Here is a 15760-nt window from a genome sequence, read left to right on the forward strand (position 1 = left end):
TTCTTCTCCTTATCCAGATCTATTCCGCCCCCAACAATCTTCTATTCATTGAACTTTTTGAAACTTTGCAGTTTTAGAGAGTTAAGGGATTGTCCCTCTGCAAATTTGTGTACAGAAAGTCAATAGAGTTGAGGTCTGTTATTTCTCATCTCTATAAATTTTTTTTTTTTTTTTTAAACCTGTTACCTCTGGAGACACAAAACCAGTTTGAGAACTGCAAAACTAAGCATCTCTGATGGTATCTTCTATACTGAGCACTGAGTCCCACGGGGTAGATAGAAAGATTAACCTAAATAATCTATACAGAAGCCTGTGGAACCCCATAAAATTGGGTCCCTAATCCATGAACTATTGGAAATCATTTACAAAGCTTTTCTTAAACATTACATGAATATATTGTCTCATACTGTAGAATTAGAATTTATAATCCCTATTCCATGATGAGATATCTTTGAGCTATAATGTATCTTAGTTTTTTCCTCAAAAAGCATTTTATTTAAAAAAAAAAAAGCTGATTATGAATTAAAAAAAAAAAAAAAAAACACACACACACACACACATTGATTTTTATCCACCCTGGTTTAAGATTAGAAATGATTAAAATATTAGGTACAACTTTCTATATTACCAAAACAAATCTCAATTTTTCATTTGCTATAAGGAAGTTTAACTACAGATGTAGTGCACTATAAATGGATTCTACTGTACACTGCCTATTTAAAGAGATATTTCACAATATCTGAAGATCAGGTCATCCTTCAAAGCTGGACTTCTGGATTCTATCAATGAGACTACATAGGATAGGATTTGTCGTTGATATTAACATGCTTCAGTGTAGAAGCTGATCAGCAGCTGGGCTTGAGTTCCCATGATACAGTATTGCAGTTATCCAACTGTACAGAACAAAGGGGAGTATTTGATAACAGGACATTTGAGGAGACACTGAGAATTTCTGTACCAAAACAGAACAGTGTTCCTGTGTGATATGATACCCAAACATCAAGGAGGATTTTCTTGCACCCTGTGTAGTTTTCAGGATCTGTGATGCCTGCTCAAGAAAAAAAAAAAAAAAAAAAAAAAATAGTATTCCAAGATTCTTGCCAATAGGGAAAGCTGGAAACCAACTCTTACACCAAGGTTTGGTTGATCCTAGCTTAAAGAGGTACATAACCGTTTGCTGGCACTGGAAATTTTTGAAAGGTTTTAAGCTACAAATGCAAGTGAGATTTTTTTCTTCACATGAAAGGCATAAATGTTATGACCATAAATAGTAAAAATGGCTTCCTGTTTAAAATTGTGGGAAGTGTCTAACTCAGCCATATCAAAGGAGGACACAATACAAACAGCTGGTAGTTCAAATGAGAATATAATATTTAGTCTCCTTTGAGGGCTACAACATATCTGCACCCGAAGATTGATAAGCACTTTAGAAAAGCTCATGGATTCCAAGACCAGAAGAGACCATTGTGATGATCTAGTCTGGCCTGTATAACATGGGCCATAGAATGTCCCTCACATAATTCCTGGAGCTTCTCTTTAAAATCAAGATTGGATGTTTTTCTAACATTGTCAGCAATGGAGAATCCACCATGACCCATGGTAAATTGTTCCAATGGTTAATTGACAGTGAAGGTAAAAACATATGCCGTATTTCCAGTCTGAATTTGTCCAGCTTCAACTTTGAGCCATTGGATCATGTACACCTTTCTCCACTAGACTGCAGAGCCCATTATTAATTATTTCCCCCTCCCCATGTAGGTACGTCTAGATTAATCGAGTTACCCCTTACCTTTTCTTTGTTAAGATAAGGAGATAGACAGAGAGAGCTTTATCACCATAAAGACATGTTTTCTAATCCTTTAATATCATTCTCATGACTCTTCTCTGAACTCTCTCCAATTTATCAACATCCTTCTTGAATTGCGGGCACCAAACTGAACATAGCACTCCAGCAACAGTGCCAAATAGAGGTAAAAATAACCTCTCTACTCCTACTCTACTTATCAGAGGACACTGAGCTGGACCGTATTTTTGTACAAGTTAATTACTGCAAATAGTTAAGCTTACTTTAGCTGTGTATGTACAACCAAGGAAATAATTCAACTTGGATTGAAGCCTCTATTGTGCTAAGTATTGTACATACATACAGTAAGAGTCTACAGTCTTACTAGGCAAGACACACAAAGGGTAAAATGTAAAATGGGCATAATTTTTCCTAACAAGGCACTGAAGCAGAGAGAGATTAGGTGACTTGTCCAATGCCACACAGAAAGCCTGGAGCGTAGTTTAACCCAGATTTTGAAATCCTGTCCATGGTCTTAAGTACAAGACTATTCTCTAAAAATAAAGCCTTGGACAACACTTTACTCATTTTTCATTCTTGCAAAAAAAGTAGTGATTGTTTTAATAGTCTGATGGTTCAAAGATTGCAGATAAAATTTTCTTAAAGCTGGAAAAGCAGATATTGTACTGAAGAGTAGTTATTGTATATTTATTTGTTTCTTTCATCACCAGTTTGGAAGGGGAAAGAATCAGGTAAAAAGACTTCACACACACACACGAGAAGAGTTTACATTCTCTATTTTCTTTAATTGCATAGGAATTTGATTGTACAATCTTTTAACAGAAGCATTGTAACCCACTTGAAAATATCCAGTTCCCTTATTTTGTTGCACAGTACATTCCATGCATATGAAGGTGGGACTGCACATGAATCAAACTGTTGATCTGGTTTAGGTAAACTTTTAGTTAAATAAATCTGAAGGAGTCTTTGGGAATTTTCAGCCACAGAAGAGGGGTGGGGAAAAAGATGATTAACAAAGAAATATTAGGTGCAGTGGAAAGCATCCGGAAAAGCTAGGAGAAAAAAGGGTGAGGAAGGGAAACCCTCAAAGGCCACAGATTTCCAGTTCAAAGATAAAATTTTGAAAAAGTGACTCTGTACACAAATAAATGTTACATGCTCAGAATTTACATTCTGGGCATTACCAATGCTACAGATAAGCAACATACTAAAAACAAATAATTTAAAAAGCTATACAATTGTACTTATAAATACTTTGTCTTTAAAACTAGTTAAGTAGTGTTGGCCAAAAATGTTCACAGTTACTCTGACCAGAGCTGTATATATTATATATATTGCACAGTAGTAAAAAAAGTTCATTCATTATACCTGTGTAAACAATGATTTCTCTTCTTTGGCAATTTTTAGGATTTAGAGGAACAAACATTTGCCATAAGCAAAAGCACTTGGGTACAAGGCACATCAAAAGCTTTTAAAACAAGTTAAAAACGGTCCCCAAAACTTTCCAGTTAATGGTATCATTCCACTTAACGTCATGTAACTATCAATTAAAAACAGGAGTAAAATTTAGAACTTTTTGGGGGGGAGGGGGGGAAAATCATCACACTATTGTGGGTTGTTTATTCCACAGTCACAGATTTGGCCAGATTTCTTGGAAAGTCCACCTGGAATGAACAACAGATTTTCAGAATATGGTAGTTAAAGCAATCTTCTACATTTGCTGAATTAATTCAATTTGCGTGCACACATGCATGTATCAATGAATTCTGCTGCCCATCTGTCCTAACACCAGTGAATGCACAAGAAAATGGATTTTAAAAAGTTTGAGATTTTAAATCCACAAAGAAGTCAAAAGCTTCCTTACAATCCATCCCTCCTTGAATATATACATTACTATGATAAAACACCCTATCATATGATAAAATTTAAGACAGGCATTGGAACAGACTCTCCAAGAATGGCACCATTCTGAGGTCAATGTTCTTAGTAATTTTTATGAAAAATGTATCGCACATGCTCCTTGAATAAATTTCACTTACCCTGGAAATATTTCCTGAAAATAGACAGAGAAGTCTGCACTCTAATGACTGATCATTTGCTCAATTTCACTCTTGAAAATGGAATTTTTATACTCCAGTTAAAAGCAGCTTAAGTTAGGGGATTTGTACTGAAATTCTAACTTGACTAACTAGCGCACAGCTATTCCCTTGTTAACATACATTAACTATTCCCCTCTCTTTAGGCTGGTAGGAGGAAGTTCACAAGCATGTTTCTCTAACTGCAGTACCAAAATACAGAAGACACTTACATCATATCCTCTAAGAACAGCCAGGTGGAATGAAAGCAGCTGTAGGGGAATAACACTCAAGACGCCTTGGAGACAGTCAACTGTGTGTGGCAGCTCAATAGTTTTGTATGCAAATTTTGAACTTTCAGTATCTTCTCTAGAAGACAGAATAATTGGGCGACCCTATAAATAAAATGTAATAATGAAGAGTGGTGACATACAACTTTTTGGGGGGGGTGTATGTTGCTGGTTTCTGAAATACCTATAGTATATTTTGAAAGCATTACTCAAACATATAGAAAGAAAAATGTCAATGCAGGTTTATTTTATAGGAAACTAGGTGCTTGTTTACATGGTGGTATTTTTAATTTAATCGAGATTTTGGCTTTAGCACCATATACAGCTTTATTATTATTCCAACTGCATTTTTACAAGTCACTCTTCACCACTGGTGTCAACTTTTAATGTTATATTATAATCAGATGGCAACTGCATCTGATTTGATGATTAGACAAAAATCACCATCACATTCTGTTTCTGAAGTGTGATCAGTAGTGTCATATTTCAACATGCAGAACATCTCTCCATATGATACAGTGCTCACTAGACGGCTTACCTGTCGAGCAATGACCTGTTGCAGTGCATTCTGGCACTTGGTGAAGCAGGGATCCTTCATAATTACCATGATAACAGGCATATGTTTATCTACAAGGGCCAGTGGTCCATGCTTTAATTCACCAGCCAGGATACCTTCGGAGTGCATGTACGTGATCTCCTTGATTTTCTAGAAAGCAAATGCCAGAGCATTAACCTCAGAGGGCAAAAACAGATACAAACCTGAATGTCAGCTGTGTAAACATGGAAATAAGGTAACAGGTTAATTTTAGTGTGCTCTTTTCAGAAATTGATTTATTTCCTCTTAAGACAAACTAATTCCCAAACTTATTTTTGGCAAAATTATCTTAATTTCCACTTCTATAAAAGTAGTGTAGTCATTTCATGAGTTATGTCTGACAGAAGTCAATGGGAGTCTTTGACTGGGGCAAAAAAAAAAAAAATAGCCAGATGGGGTAGGAGGGACTAGGGTTAGTCAAAGAAATTTGCCACACAGATTAAGATGTGTTAAAAGTGGCCAGAGTTAGAGACAGTTCTCAGGTTTATATTTTAGAATCAGTCAAATCTTTGGCGAATGGTGATCGTTTCTGACCAGACATACTGCATCATCTGATAGTCCTAGTGAGAGAGGTTTACTGCAAAGATGGTGCAGCATAAAAGGTTTGCACATTTTTTCCTTAGCCATATACATGTTTTGGGAATTTAAATAGCTATAAATGATGTTTGCCTGTATACAGTTACATTTGCAGATGGAACAAAAAGCAATGGGAAGGGGAGTGAAAGAATTAGAAGTTGATAGAATTAACTGTACCAGTTATTTTGTCTAATTCAAAAATGTAATTACAGGAAAAAGAAGCAAGCTTTTATATTAAAAAAAAAAAAAAAACACACCCCACCAAAACAGGTAAATAGGACCTTAAGTTTTCAAAAGCATACCCACCAATGCTCCTTCCAGGCAAGTGGCATAGTTATAGCCACGTCCCATAACCAAGAGCGATCTCTGTTTGTACAGTTCAAGGGCCAAGTCATGTATCTTCTCATCCAAGGACAAGACTTCTTTAATCATCTCTATCAGATCATATAATAAAAGAGAATGTAGCATAAATGCCATTATTCCATGTTTACTAGCTTGACAGTATTTCAATCTGTTTCAATGAAGCAGTAACAGATGGACTCAATTGTATGAATTTAAACTTATTTACAAAACTGCGAAGTTATGAAGGCTAGACAGACGACTGGATTCTAAAATGTCTTATTTGATCTAGTTGCCACATGATCCATTTAGTATTTTTAAATATACTTTTATAATTCTTTCTGGAACCTGTTTTGTATAGGCTTGATTTAAACAAAATAGTAAATACTCTAAAAATTACTTTAAAAGGAACCTGTACCGAAAAAAGTTATTCACTACAATTTACATTTTAGAGTAAGACATTTCTTGGTTTTCCAATTTCTTTACTTGGTGTCCATTTATATGACAGCTCTGAGTATACGTCAGCTTCACAACCATCAGTTTTCCTTATTATCCATACCTTTCGTGAAGACATAGGAAAGAGAAACTAAGTTGGAATGGGATTTTAAAGGTCAGGTAGCGGGAGAAAAGATTATACAGAGACAGATGTGCTACTTGAAATCAAGTTAATATCATCACTTTACTTCAAAGGATTATATTCCAGAATGAGGGAAAATCTCAGTGCACTAATGAGCTCTAATGCACCAATATGTGGAATAGTAAAAAAGTATGAACTTCAAATATACCAGGTAACGTTTGCAGCCCACTGATGATCTCCTGTCTCCTAGTCTGCAAAGAAATTCTGTCTTCGGACATCATGAGGCCAAACATTACAAGAGAGATGAACTGGCTGGTGTAAGCCTGCCGACAAAAACAGAACGTTAATTCTTACAGACTTGACTGCTTAATGCAACCTAAATCTTAACTACCAATATATTAACATTTTGATTGGATTTCACAGAGGAAAGGTATAAAAAGCCACAGTGAACAGAGTTACCTTTGTGCTTGCCACTCCTATTTCAGGGCCTGCATTGATATGCACACCACAGTCAGTCTCCCTGGATATTGAGCTTCCCACGGTGTTTGTAATGCCAACCGTCAGAGCCCCACGATCCTTACAATACCGCAAGGCCATAAGCGTATCTGCAGTTTCTCCTACAGAACAAGCAGTTTGACATTTAAATTTAAACACAGAACAGCAAGAGCACTGGGAAACTTTAAATCTGTCATATTCAAGCTTACTTCAGGCTCTAACCAATTGAATCCAGTTGTGCACAACAACAAAAGTTTGTAATCATGAGTGAAAACATTTACACTGAAACCTCATTTAAGCATTATTCACAAGCTGTTTCTACTTTTGATTCATGCCACTGATTTGAAAAGCAAGATTTGCATCCAATATAGAGCTCTGGTACCTTTAATCATTATCCTCCCTTGTTTTACTTCAAATTAAGACATTCAGACAGAAATAAATTTTATTTATTGGATTTTTTTTTTATACTTTGCTACATGCCTCTATTCAGACAAGGATGAACAGTCAAGGCAACTCACCTGACTGACTTATAAAAAAGCACACATCATCCCTGAATACAGGAGTGTTTCTATCCAGAAAGTCACTAGCAAGTTCCACCATCACAGGCAGCTCGGTCAACTCTTCCAACATCTGTCGGGTCTATATTCAATAAGCACAAGACACTTGTTAATACTGCCATCCATATCAATACTTTATAGTTTTGTGTTTTGGGGGGGGGGGGAGGAAGAGAGAGAGAGAAAAACAAGGATGAGTATATTTACAAAACTTAGTAAGAAAGATTTTATTTATTCCTGTTATAGAAGATAGGGCAGCTGTAATTACTGATCAGTTTTAGTAAGTAAGTAACATCAAGGAGCAGAAGTTTAATTTCTGGCATGGTAGATCATAGTAAATCTGCATTAAAACAAAAAAAGTGTTTAACACTATGTGTCAGATGCAGAGGAAAGGGGAAAGAAAGATACATCTATTTTCAGACTCTCATACCAAGGGCTTAAGAAAGAAAGCTGTTCTCTAAATCACAAAGCTAAATATTCCATATATTTTAGAGCAGGTTGAACGTACAGCTACTGCAGCATGATAGCTGGTCCCACAGCCAATAATGATCAGTCGTCGGCATCTTCTGATTTCTTTCAAGTGGTCCTTCAGACCACCCAACAGAACTGTAGTAAAAAAAAGTATACTTCAGCCAGGGATTTTATTATTAAGCCAATGTGTTAAATGTTTGTTATAAACCAACAAAACTTCAATAATTAAATATTCCAAGCTACCTGTTTTGGTCTCAAAATTCATCCTGCCTCTCATGGTATTGACAACAGATTCTGGTTGTTCAAAGATTTCCTTCTGCATGAATGCACTGAAGTTACCTGTTTAGACAAACATGAAGGTTTCAGTTGTTTTTGTTATTTCAATTACAGCGTCAACTTTCAGAATGACCTGTAGAAGCATGCTGGTTTGGACAAAGCGTTAATGTAACAGCTCATCTCAGTTGTGCCTGGATGGAGGTTTAGGGATAGGGGAAGGAAGAAGAGTAGGCCATTGGCTCCATTTAACAGGATTAGTTTTCCCTAAAAAGGACAATCTAATAAATGTGTTTTGGAGGAAGTTGAACAGAAATAAATAGTTTCTTTGTAATCAAAGTTCTGAGGTGTTGTGTTATAGCTTTGTCAGATCAGTCCAGGCTTACGAGTACTGAACACATTAAAAACTAAAAACTACCTAGGGCACAAATTTGATGTTGTCATCTACAGGGGCAGGTAGTACCATGCACTCCCTATCCTCCCTTTGGTCAGATGTCCTGGGATTGCAAGCTTGCAGGAAGGACTTTCAAGTGCTAGAAACAGGTGCAAGTCATGACATTATCAGATGGTAGTTTTCTTGGGGTATAAATCCCCCACACTCCAATATCAGGAAGACTGTCCACCTTTGAATAGACTATATTTGTAGATGTTCCAACTTACCTTTCATGATTTGCTGCAATTCCATCTGCAAGGTCTGGATGGCTCGAGAGGGGTCATCACTAGCTGAACGTTTTAGCCGATGGATAGAAAGTTTCCCATCAGCCACTGCTGCAATGTCATCATCTTCTAGGAAAATTACTCTGTTGGTGTGTTCAATGATAGCACTACAGAAAGACAGGCAAATAGAGGAGACAGATTTATATTTGGAACAATGTTTCAGTGGGAAGCAGAAGTATGATTAAAAAAAACAAAGCTACCCTCCATTCCAGCTACACATACTTTGCTGGTAGTTGCTGCTTAAACTTGCTTTGACTACTTGCATTAGATATATTTTACATCAGAGGCAGAAAGGCTAGAGATTGGCAAGTATCACTAGCATACAGCTCAAAAACTGGTGGTGTTCTACTAAAAGCTCTTTCCCACCTCTGGTATAAGTTTTCCCATCCTTATCAAATAAGTAGACTAATTACCAGTTGGGCTTCCCAAATCTCCATGATAAAACAGCCTACCTCCAATTCACAAAAGAACAGCAGAGAACCAACAGATAAGGTGTCAAAAACTGACTTTGTCACTGCTATAAGGCAAACCAAAAAATACAAGTGCTCGTTACCTTGCATCAGAAGCAAAGAAAAATTCTACTGCTTTATCTCCAATAGCATGAAGGCAGGTAGAACTATCCAGTCTTTTCATTCGTGTCTTGCATATGTTCTTCACATTCTCAATGTTGCCTAGTGATTAAATAAAATGAGAAGTCCAATATATAGACCAGTCTGAAATGCAGAACCCAAGTGGTTTGAAATAGGTTGTGAACTACACAGCTCAAGATATCACAAAAAAGTGATGATCACCATTTCTAAGAGGAAACCTGCATTTCTTAGTATTTTGAGTTGAATACTCTGTGTAATGTAGGACCGTGTATTTTGTCCAGACTATCTGGTAGCAAGGAGAGACACTGCATTTAAGTAACCCCACTCTCAAATGGATATTAAATAACAGTAATACAAAATTGGGTATTTTCAGGTAAGAACTCACTTTGACCATCTGTTGATGGTTTTAAGGTACAGAAGTTAACCTCTTCTCTTCTAAAGGACTTAATATGACTTGAAATTAATTTATGTTTAAAAGAAAATCCTGCTCTGTATTTGTTATGTATCTTGAAAAACAAACAGATAAGCTAGTTATAACTTACATGTCCTATACAAGACAGGAATCTGTTCAGTGGAAAGCTTGTATTTGCTGCGAACTCCAATGAGTAGAGGACTCCCTCGCCTGTAAATGCAATGATGAGCAAGTTAGCTAGAAAGTCCTTTATACAGGGTAGGTTCTCTGATTAACTAGACATCTGCAGAGTTGAAAGGCCACACCCCTTCCTATTCCATAGGGAGGCAGATGCTCCAACCACACCCTGTGGCATGATATATTGGGAATGATGCATCTGTAACTCACAGTTTCCCCACCTACAATCACTCCTCTTATGGGAAGGCATGCTATAATCTTTGAATGTTACATCCCCAGGCTGCCAGTGCAGCAGCTATGGCTGCTGCTGGTGCAGTATCTGGTGCCTAGGGCTTCTCCTGCCCTAGAGGTCCCATCCCCACCTCCTTCCTGCAGCTGCTGAGGTCCAAGTGCCGCTGGGAGATCGCCCTCACTGTATCATCTAGGCTGCTCTCCTCCATAGAACATATGGAAATGTATATGAGCGAATCTTTAAAGCAGTAGTTGGATCCCTTTATACTACACACTCAAGAAGCTGCTCTTTTCTACAGATAAAGTTATACTTTTCTCTGCCTCTGAAATGAGACAGCTGTAAGCCCAATAATCATTGTATAATTAGGGATTTGTTTTGCCTTTCTTCCTCTCAAACTCAGGACCCTAATTACTGTGCCTATGGACTTGTGTGAGGTTAGGAGGCAAGGCAGAATTCTATCACTTTTCTGAGCCAGATGGATTATATACCACATTAAGTCACTAGACTATGCTTTAAACCAGTCCATTTTTTGTAACCTCTATTAAAAAGAGTCAGCATACAGATCCACAAGGTTTAAAGAGACGTTCTCAAATTAAAAGCAACTATGTTGAGTTCTTAAAATTCCCACATATTACTGCAAGCACCAAGTTTCAGAGAACACTAAAATGAGGAATACGGATAAACACCGGCATGGAAAATTCTGCTTGCCATCAGTTATAGGATTTTGCGTATGTGTTCCAAAACATGGAGGAGACTTTTACATTAGTTTTTTCATCTTAATGCCTATAGCAAAAGGCATGCCTCAGCTTCTGTTGGCTACATAGCTGTACTGTAAAAAGCAGTCTTTGACAAATGAGGTAACAGTTGTGTAAAACATGAATTACCATTTTGTGAATTGCTTGCCTTTGCTTTTTCCTGAAAGTTGCTTTTCCACTCAAATAAAAGCAGAGTTTGTAAATACAGTGAAACCCCGCTATAACGCGATGTTTGGGGTCCAAAAAATTCCATCGCGATAAATGCGAGGTCGCGGTATAGCAGGGTTTCAAGCCGGTCAGTTGAAGTCAGTGGTCCCCAACACGGTGCATTGATGTGCACCGCCTAGTGCTCCTAGTGCCTCATGCCCAGCAGGGTAGAGAAACCGCGGCCCCGCGCCTGCCGGGGACAGAGAGTACCGGCGCCCGCAGCCTCGGAGTTCTCTGTCCCTGCAGGTGCGGGGCCACAGCTTCTCTCCCCTGCTGGGCACGAGGCGGGGGCACATCAATGTCCCGGCGGGCTTCATGGCATTGGGGACCACTGGTACAGTACAGTATTAGGCCTTAATGGGGAGCCAACTTATGATCGCGTTATATGCGATTTCGCGTTATGGCGGGGCGCGTTATGGCGGGGATGTACTGTACTATCATGAGTTTTGTCTCTTGGACTAGAGCTAGAGATCAGTGTTTGTGTAACATTTTAGCTCAATGGTTTCTAGCCAGCTTGAATGAATATACTATTCACAGTATTTCTTCAGAAAGGAAGAGTGCACAAGCCCTCTCGCTTTTTTGGTCTTATAAAACAGTAAAGCAAGTATACCCGTTAAAAGCACTTTGGATACAGAAGGTAAACGGAGCTTTTCAAGTGACACTACAGCAGTGATGGGCAATCTGCGGCCCATCAGGGTAATCTGATTGCAGGCCGTGAGACATTTTGCGGACGTTGATGGTCCACAGGCATGGCCCCCCACAGCTCCCAGTGGCTGCGGTTCACCGTTCCCGGCCAATGGGATCTGTGGGAAGCAGTGGACAGCACATCCCTGTGGCCTGCTGCTTCCCACAGCTCCCATTGGCCAGGAACGGCAAACTGCAGCGACTGGGAATGGTGTGGGGGGGCCCATGCCTGGGGATGGTCAACATCAGCAAAATGTCTTGCGGCCTGCAATCAGATTACCCTGATGGGCCGCATGCAGCCTGCAAGTTGCCCACCACTGTTCTACAGCATACCTAGGAAATTCCACACCTATAGCCCATCCTATGTGGTGTGTCTGACTCCGTAAGTTCTTCTCTCGATATGATATATAGCAGTTCCTTCTAAAATAACTGAGTTACATGCATCAAGAATAAGTCTTGTTTGTCAAGTTCTGACGGCTTTTCAGTTGTGTTTATAAAATGCTAATTCATGTTTTACAAAATTATTATCTCAACAACCGAGGCTGCATTTATAACAGACTTTCAAAACGAAACTCGTGAAACAATTTAATCCTTTAGAATTCTGTAGTTTTAGAAAGTAAGACTAGTTAATGATCTCAATTAAAGAAGTGTTCAGAGGGAATGGAGTTGCAGTTTGCAACCATTATCTATCTCAGCTCAAGAACCATACAGGATGTTCTGCACAGGAGCAGTATTTTCATCATAATATTAGTCAAATTTCCTTATATTTCATTTTTTTCTAACAGTTTTCAAATTCTATTTGATTGAATCTTGATAGTTACTTAGAAAATAAAATGGTTAAATACTGAAGTGATTGTTCCCATATTTTACTGATCAGAGACTTTATATTACAGACCACCACGAATGAAGAAAATGGGTTTTTAAAAAAATGGATTTTCACTAACCTGGTGGCAACAGCTTCACCTGGGTAATGGATGCTCTTGAAAACCAATGCGAAAGCACCTTCCTGGAAACCATACAAATTATTAAAAAGGGAAAATCCCAAATAAGTTACATGAAGGAGTCACATCTTGCATTAATCTGGGCCCTCCTCTTCCTGAGGAGCCTCTTGGGTCTAGCTCTTAAGGTTATCTGGAGTCTTTTCCAGAAGTCAAATTGCCCCCTTTAAGGGGTCAGCCAGGATGTAGTGGAATAAATGCAAGGCAGACAAACATGCACTCTACAAACAGCCAGAAAGATTAGAGGAAGAGAACTCCCCCTCTCCCTCCGCCCCATACACACAAAAGGCTGTCAATTCTCATCATGAACAACTTTAAGAGTCAATAAAAACTGACAGCTACAGATTTTCAGTAACATTTAGAAATGTAATACAAATTTGTTATGCATTACAGGATATACATGGAATGACTTCCAGGTTTGTAGGCCAAAGTTCTGGTCCTACTACTTCTTAGTTTGCTTACTATCAAGTGCAAGTATGGGGCTCCATTTTTTTATTTGTTTTTTAAGACACCACACTCAGAAGCAGCCTTGTATAAAAATGTTTGTTAGCTTTGAAGTTGAAAAGTACCATACTGTGCAAGAGCAAACTCCTGCCCCATGTTCCCAAGATTAAGACCATCTCCTGACTCTCACATTCAGGGACAATATGAAATAGGCAGGGTGTGTAACTGCTCAAACACAAAATCCAGAGCTACAGAAGGGGGTAGGCAGTCTATGCAGATAGATTCACCAGTCCCCTAACTAGCTCTCTGTGGATCCTATCCTTCTCTCCTGTTTATTGCTGCCCTAGTGTTGCAGAAAATCTTAGGGAGTTGCTGCAAGGAGGAGAAAGGGGGACTCAATGTTGAGGGGGTTGGGGCACAGTCAATTTCAGTATTTATGGTGCAAGTTTGCAATTCCTAGGTCTATAGTAGAATATTTAGCTCACCAAAACACAGTAATAGGCTCCCATTTCTAAACCAACAGTTAAAGCATGCATACATACATAAGACTCAACTCCAAATAAGGAACCAAGGTTTTTTACTAGACTAAGTTACTCAGCATTGCTGTGATTCAAGTCTACCTGTATTTAAATGAATCACAGTAGCACTTGAGATCACTGCTCCGCAAAAGAGGCCCGTTAAAAAGGATGGCTACTATTTGACACCTGCAGAACGTCACATTAAGCAAAAGCTTTTTAAAAATAAAGCAGTCTAGCAAAAAGCAGCAGCATCCCCCTTGCTGCTTTAAAATACTAACGAAGTTTGAGATTTACCAAGTTTTTCAAGCTTCCAATGTTTTAATCTAATTTCTTGCTCTATAAAAACCACTAAAACAAGTTATTTGCAGCATCTTTTAATTAATTCTGTGGTGGATTCAATACATTCATGAAGATATTCCAATAGCACCATGAACAGTCCCCCTTCGCACAGAAAGATGGAATTCCCACACTTACCAGTTGTTGAATAACTCTCTCTACCAAGGCTGAAAAGCTGATATCTTCAGTCTCTCTGTTATCATACATGTATTTGACCAGCTTTGGGATGGTTTCAGTGTCAGTTTCAGATTCAAACTCATAGCCTTTGGTCTCCTGCAATGTTATAGATTGAAGGCAAGGTAAGTGTTTTCTTCCTCAGGCAGGAACTCAACAAGTGCCTTTACCTGGTGTGTCTCATCAGAAAGATACATATCTCAAACAGAGGATCATATTGGGCTGGTATATACTTTTTTTAAATCACTGAACAACGTGTAAAGATGTAACAAAACATAGTATCTAAATATTCCTTTGAAAATAATGCTAAGAGACTTTAACTATAACAGAGCAGGGTAGAACATGAGCAACAATGTGCAAAGAGGTTTGCAGATAACACCAGTCATCCCATGTAAAGGGCTAGAAATGCAGTGCATTGTATCAGTTCCTGGGTATTATCCTTATTAGGCAGCTTCCATTACAATACAGTTTTTAAATGAAATGCTGCACATTTTAATTCACACTATGCAAATGCCCTGAGAAATCTGTACGTGTTTGCTTGTATTTCCTAGTTTTGGAATTATTCAAGCTGCCATAAACTTACCAGAAATTTCCTCAGGTCCTTATAGTTTGTGATGATTCCATTATGGATAACTACAAACTCTAAAGGGAAGATTAAAATAATTAAAAACTCCACACACACAAAAGTAAAAAGTGAGAAGCTTAAAGCCACAAAATACATTAGTTACTTCCAGAGCTTTAAGATCAAGATTTATCACAGCACCCCCAGAGTGAACTACAAAATCCTAGGAGTTTTGTTTTTTAAAATACAACCTTATAGGACTTAAGTATTGAGATAGTTATACAGCCGTTACCACCAGAGTAGTATTGGAGCACTTCCCAAAATAGAAACTGTAAATTGGGGGGAGGGATAGCTCAGCGGTTTAAGCATTATTAGCCTGCTAAACCCAGGGTTGTAAGTTCAATCCTTGAGGGGGCCACTTAGGGATCTGGGGCAAAATCAGTACTTGGTCCTGCTAGTGAAGGCAGGGGGCTACACTCAATGACCTTTTAGGGTCCCTTCCAGTTCTAGGAGATAGGTATATCACCATATATTAAATCTCTTTTCTCCTCTTCCCAGCCAGCCAGTGGGAGAAATACCTTGATTGGCTTATGGGGGGCGGGAGGGAAGAGAGTGAACTCTTTCCAAAAAAAAAAAAAAAAAAAAAAAAAGTCTGTTGCCCTTTCTAAAGAGTTCACACTCAATTTCAGAGATTAAATATTGCAACTAGATATAAATATTAACAGTAATCTTTATTAACTAGTTTATTAAGGACAGTGTTTTGTTAGATATTTATTAACAATTATATTAAATAGAATATATGCAATTTAGCCAGACTGAGCAATGATTAAACCCCTTGTACACCAATTAAAAATTCACCATCCAAAAATCATTACATTTGTAAGAGACAATAGGCCATTCGGATA

At 38.2% G+C, this 15760-nt stretch overlaps 1 protein-coding gene across 2 annotated transcripts in view; it reads right to left on the reverse strand.

The window, feature by feature from the left end:
• Positions 1 to 3383: 3383 nt before the first annotated feature.
• GFPT2 (glutamine-fructose-6-phosphate transaminase 2) overlaps positions 3384 to 15760 on the reverse strand; it is a 34033-nt gene continuing 21656 nt past the window's right edge. For both annotated transcript variants that reach the window (XM_029913418.1, XM_026659348.2), the window contains exons 5-19: positions 14877 to 14935; positions 14258 to 14392; positions 12768 to 12829; positions 9899 to 9978; positions 9320 to 9437; positions 8710 to 8873; positions 8020 to 8115; positions 7814 to 7911; positions 7270 to 7390; positions 6716 to 6873; positions 6465 to 6579; positions 5647 to 5774; positions 4708 to 4875; positions 4113 to 4274; positions 3384 to 3468 (exon numbers count right to left, since the gene is read on the reverse strand). In XM_029913418.1, coding sequence (XP_029769278.1) covers positions 3424 to 3468; positions 4113 to 4274; positions 4708 to 4875; positions 5647 to 5774; positions 6465 to 6579; positions 6716 to 6873; positions 7270 to 7390; positions 7814 to 7911; positions 8020 to 8115; positions 8710 to 8873; positions 9320 to 9437; positions 9899 to 9978; positions 12768 to 12829; positions 14258 to 14392; positions 14877 to 14935 — 1709 coding nt within the window. In that variant the 3' untranslated portion in view covers positions 3384 to 3423. The remainder of the gene's footprint in view (positions 3469 to 4112; positions 4275 to 4707; positions 4876 to 5646; positions 5775 to 6464; positions 6580 to 6715; positions 6874 to 7269; positions 7391 to 7813; positions 7912 to 8019; positions 8116 to 8709; positions 8874 to 9319; positions 9438 to 9898; positions 9979 to 12767; positions 12830 to 14257; positions 14393 to 14876; positions 14936 to 15760) is intronic.

This window comes from Terrapene carolina, unplaced genomic scaffold (assembly GCF_002925995.2).
Source record: "Terrapene carolina triunguis isolate 2854851 unplaced genomic scaffold, T_m_triunguis-2.0 Scaffold629, whole genome shotgun sequence".
Taxonomy (NCBI): Eukaryota; Metazoa; Chordata; order Testudines; family Emydidae; genus Terrapene; species Terrapene triunguis.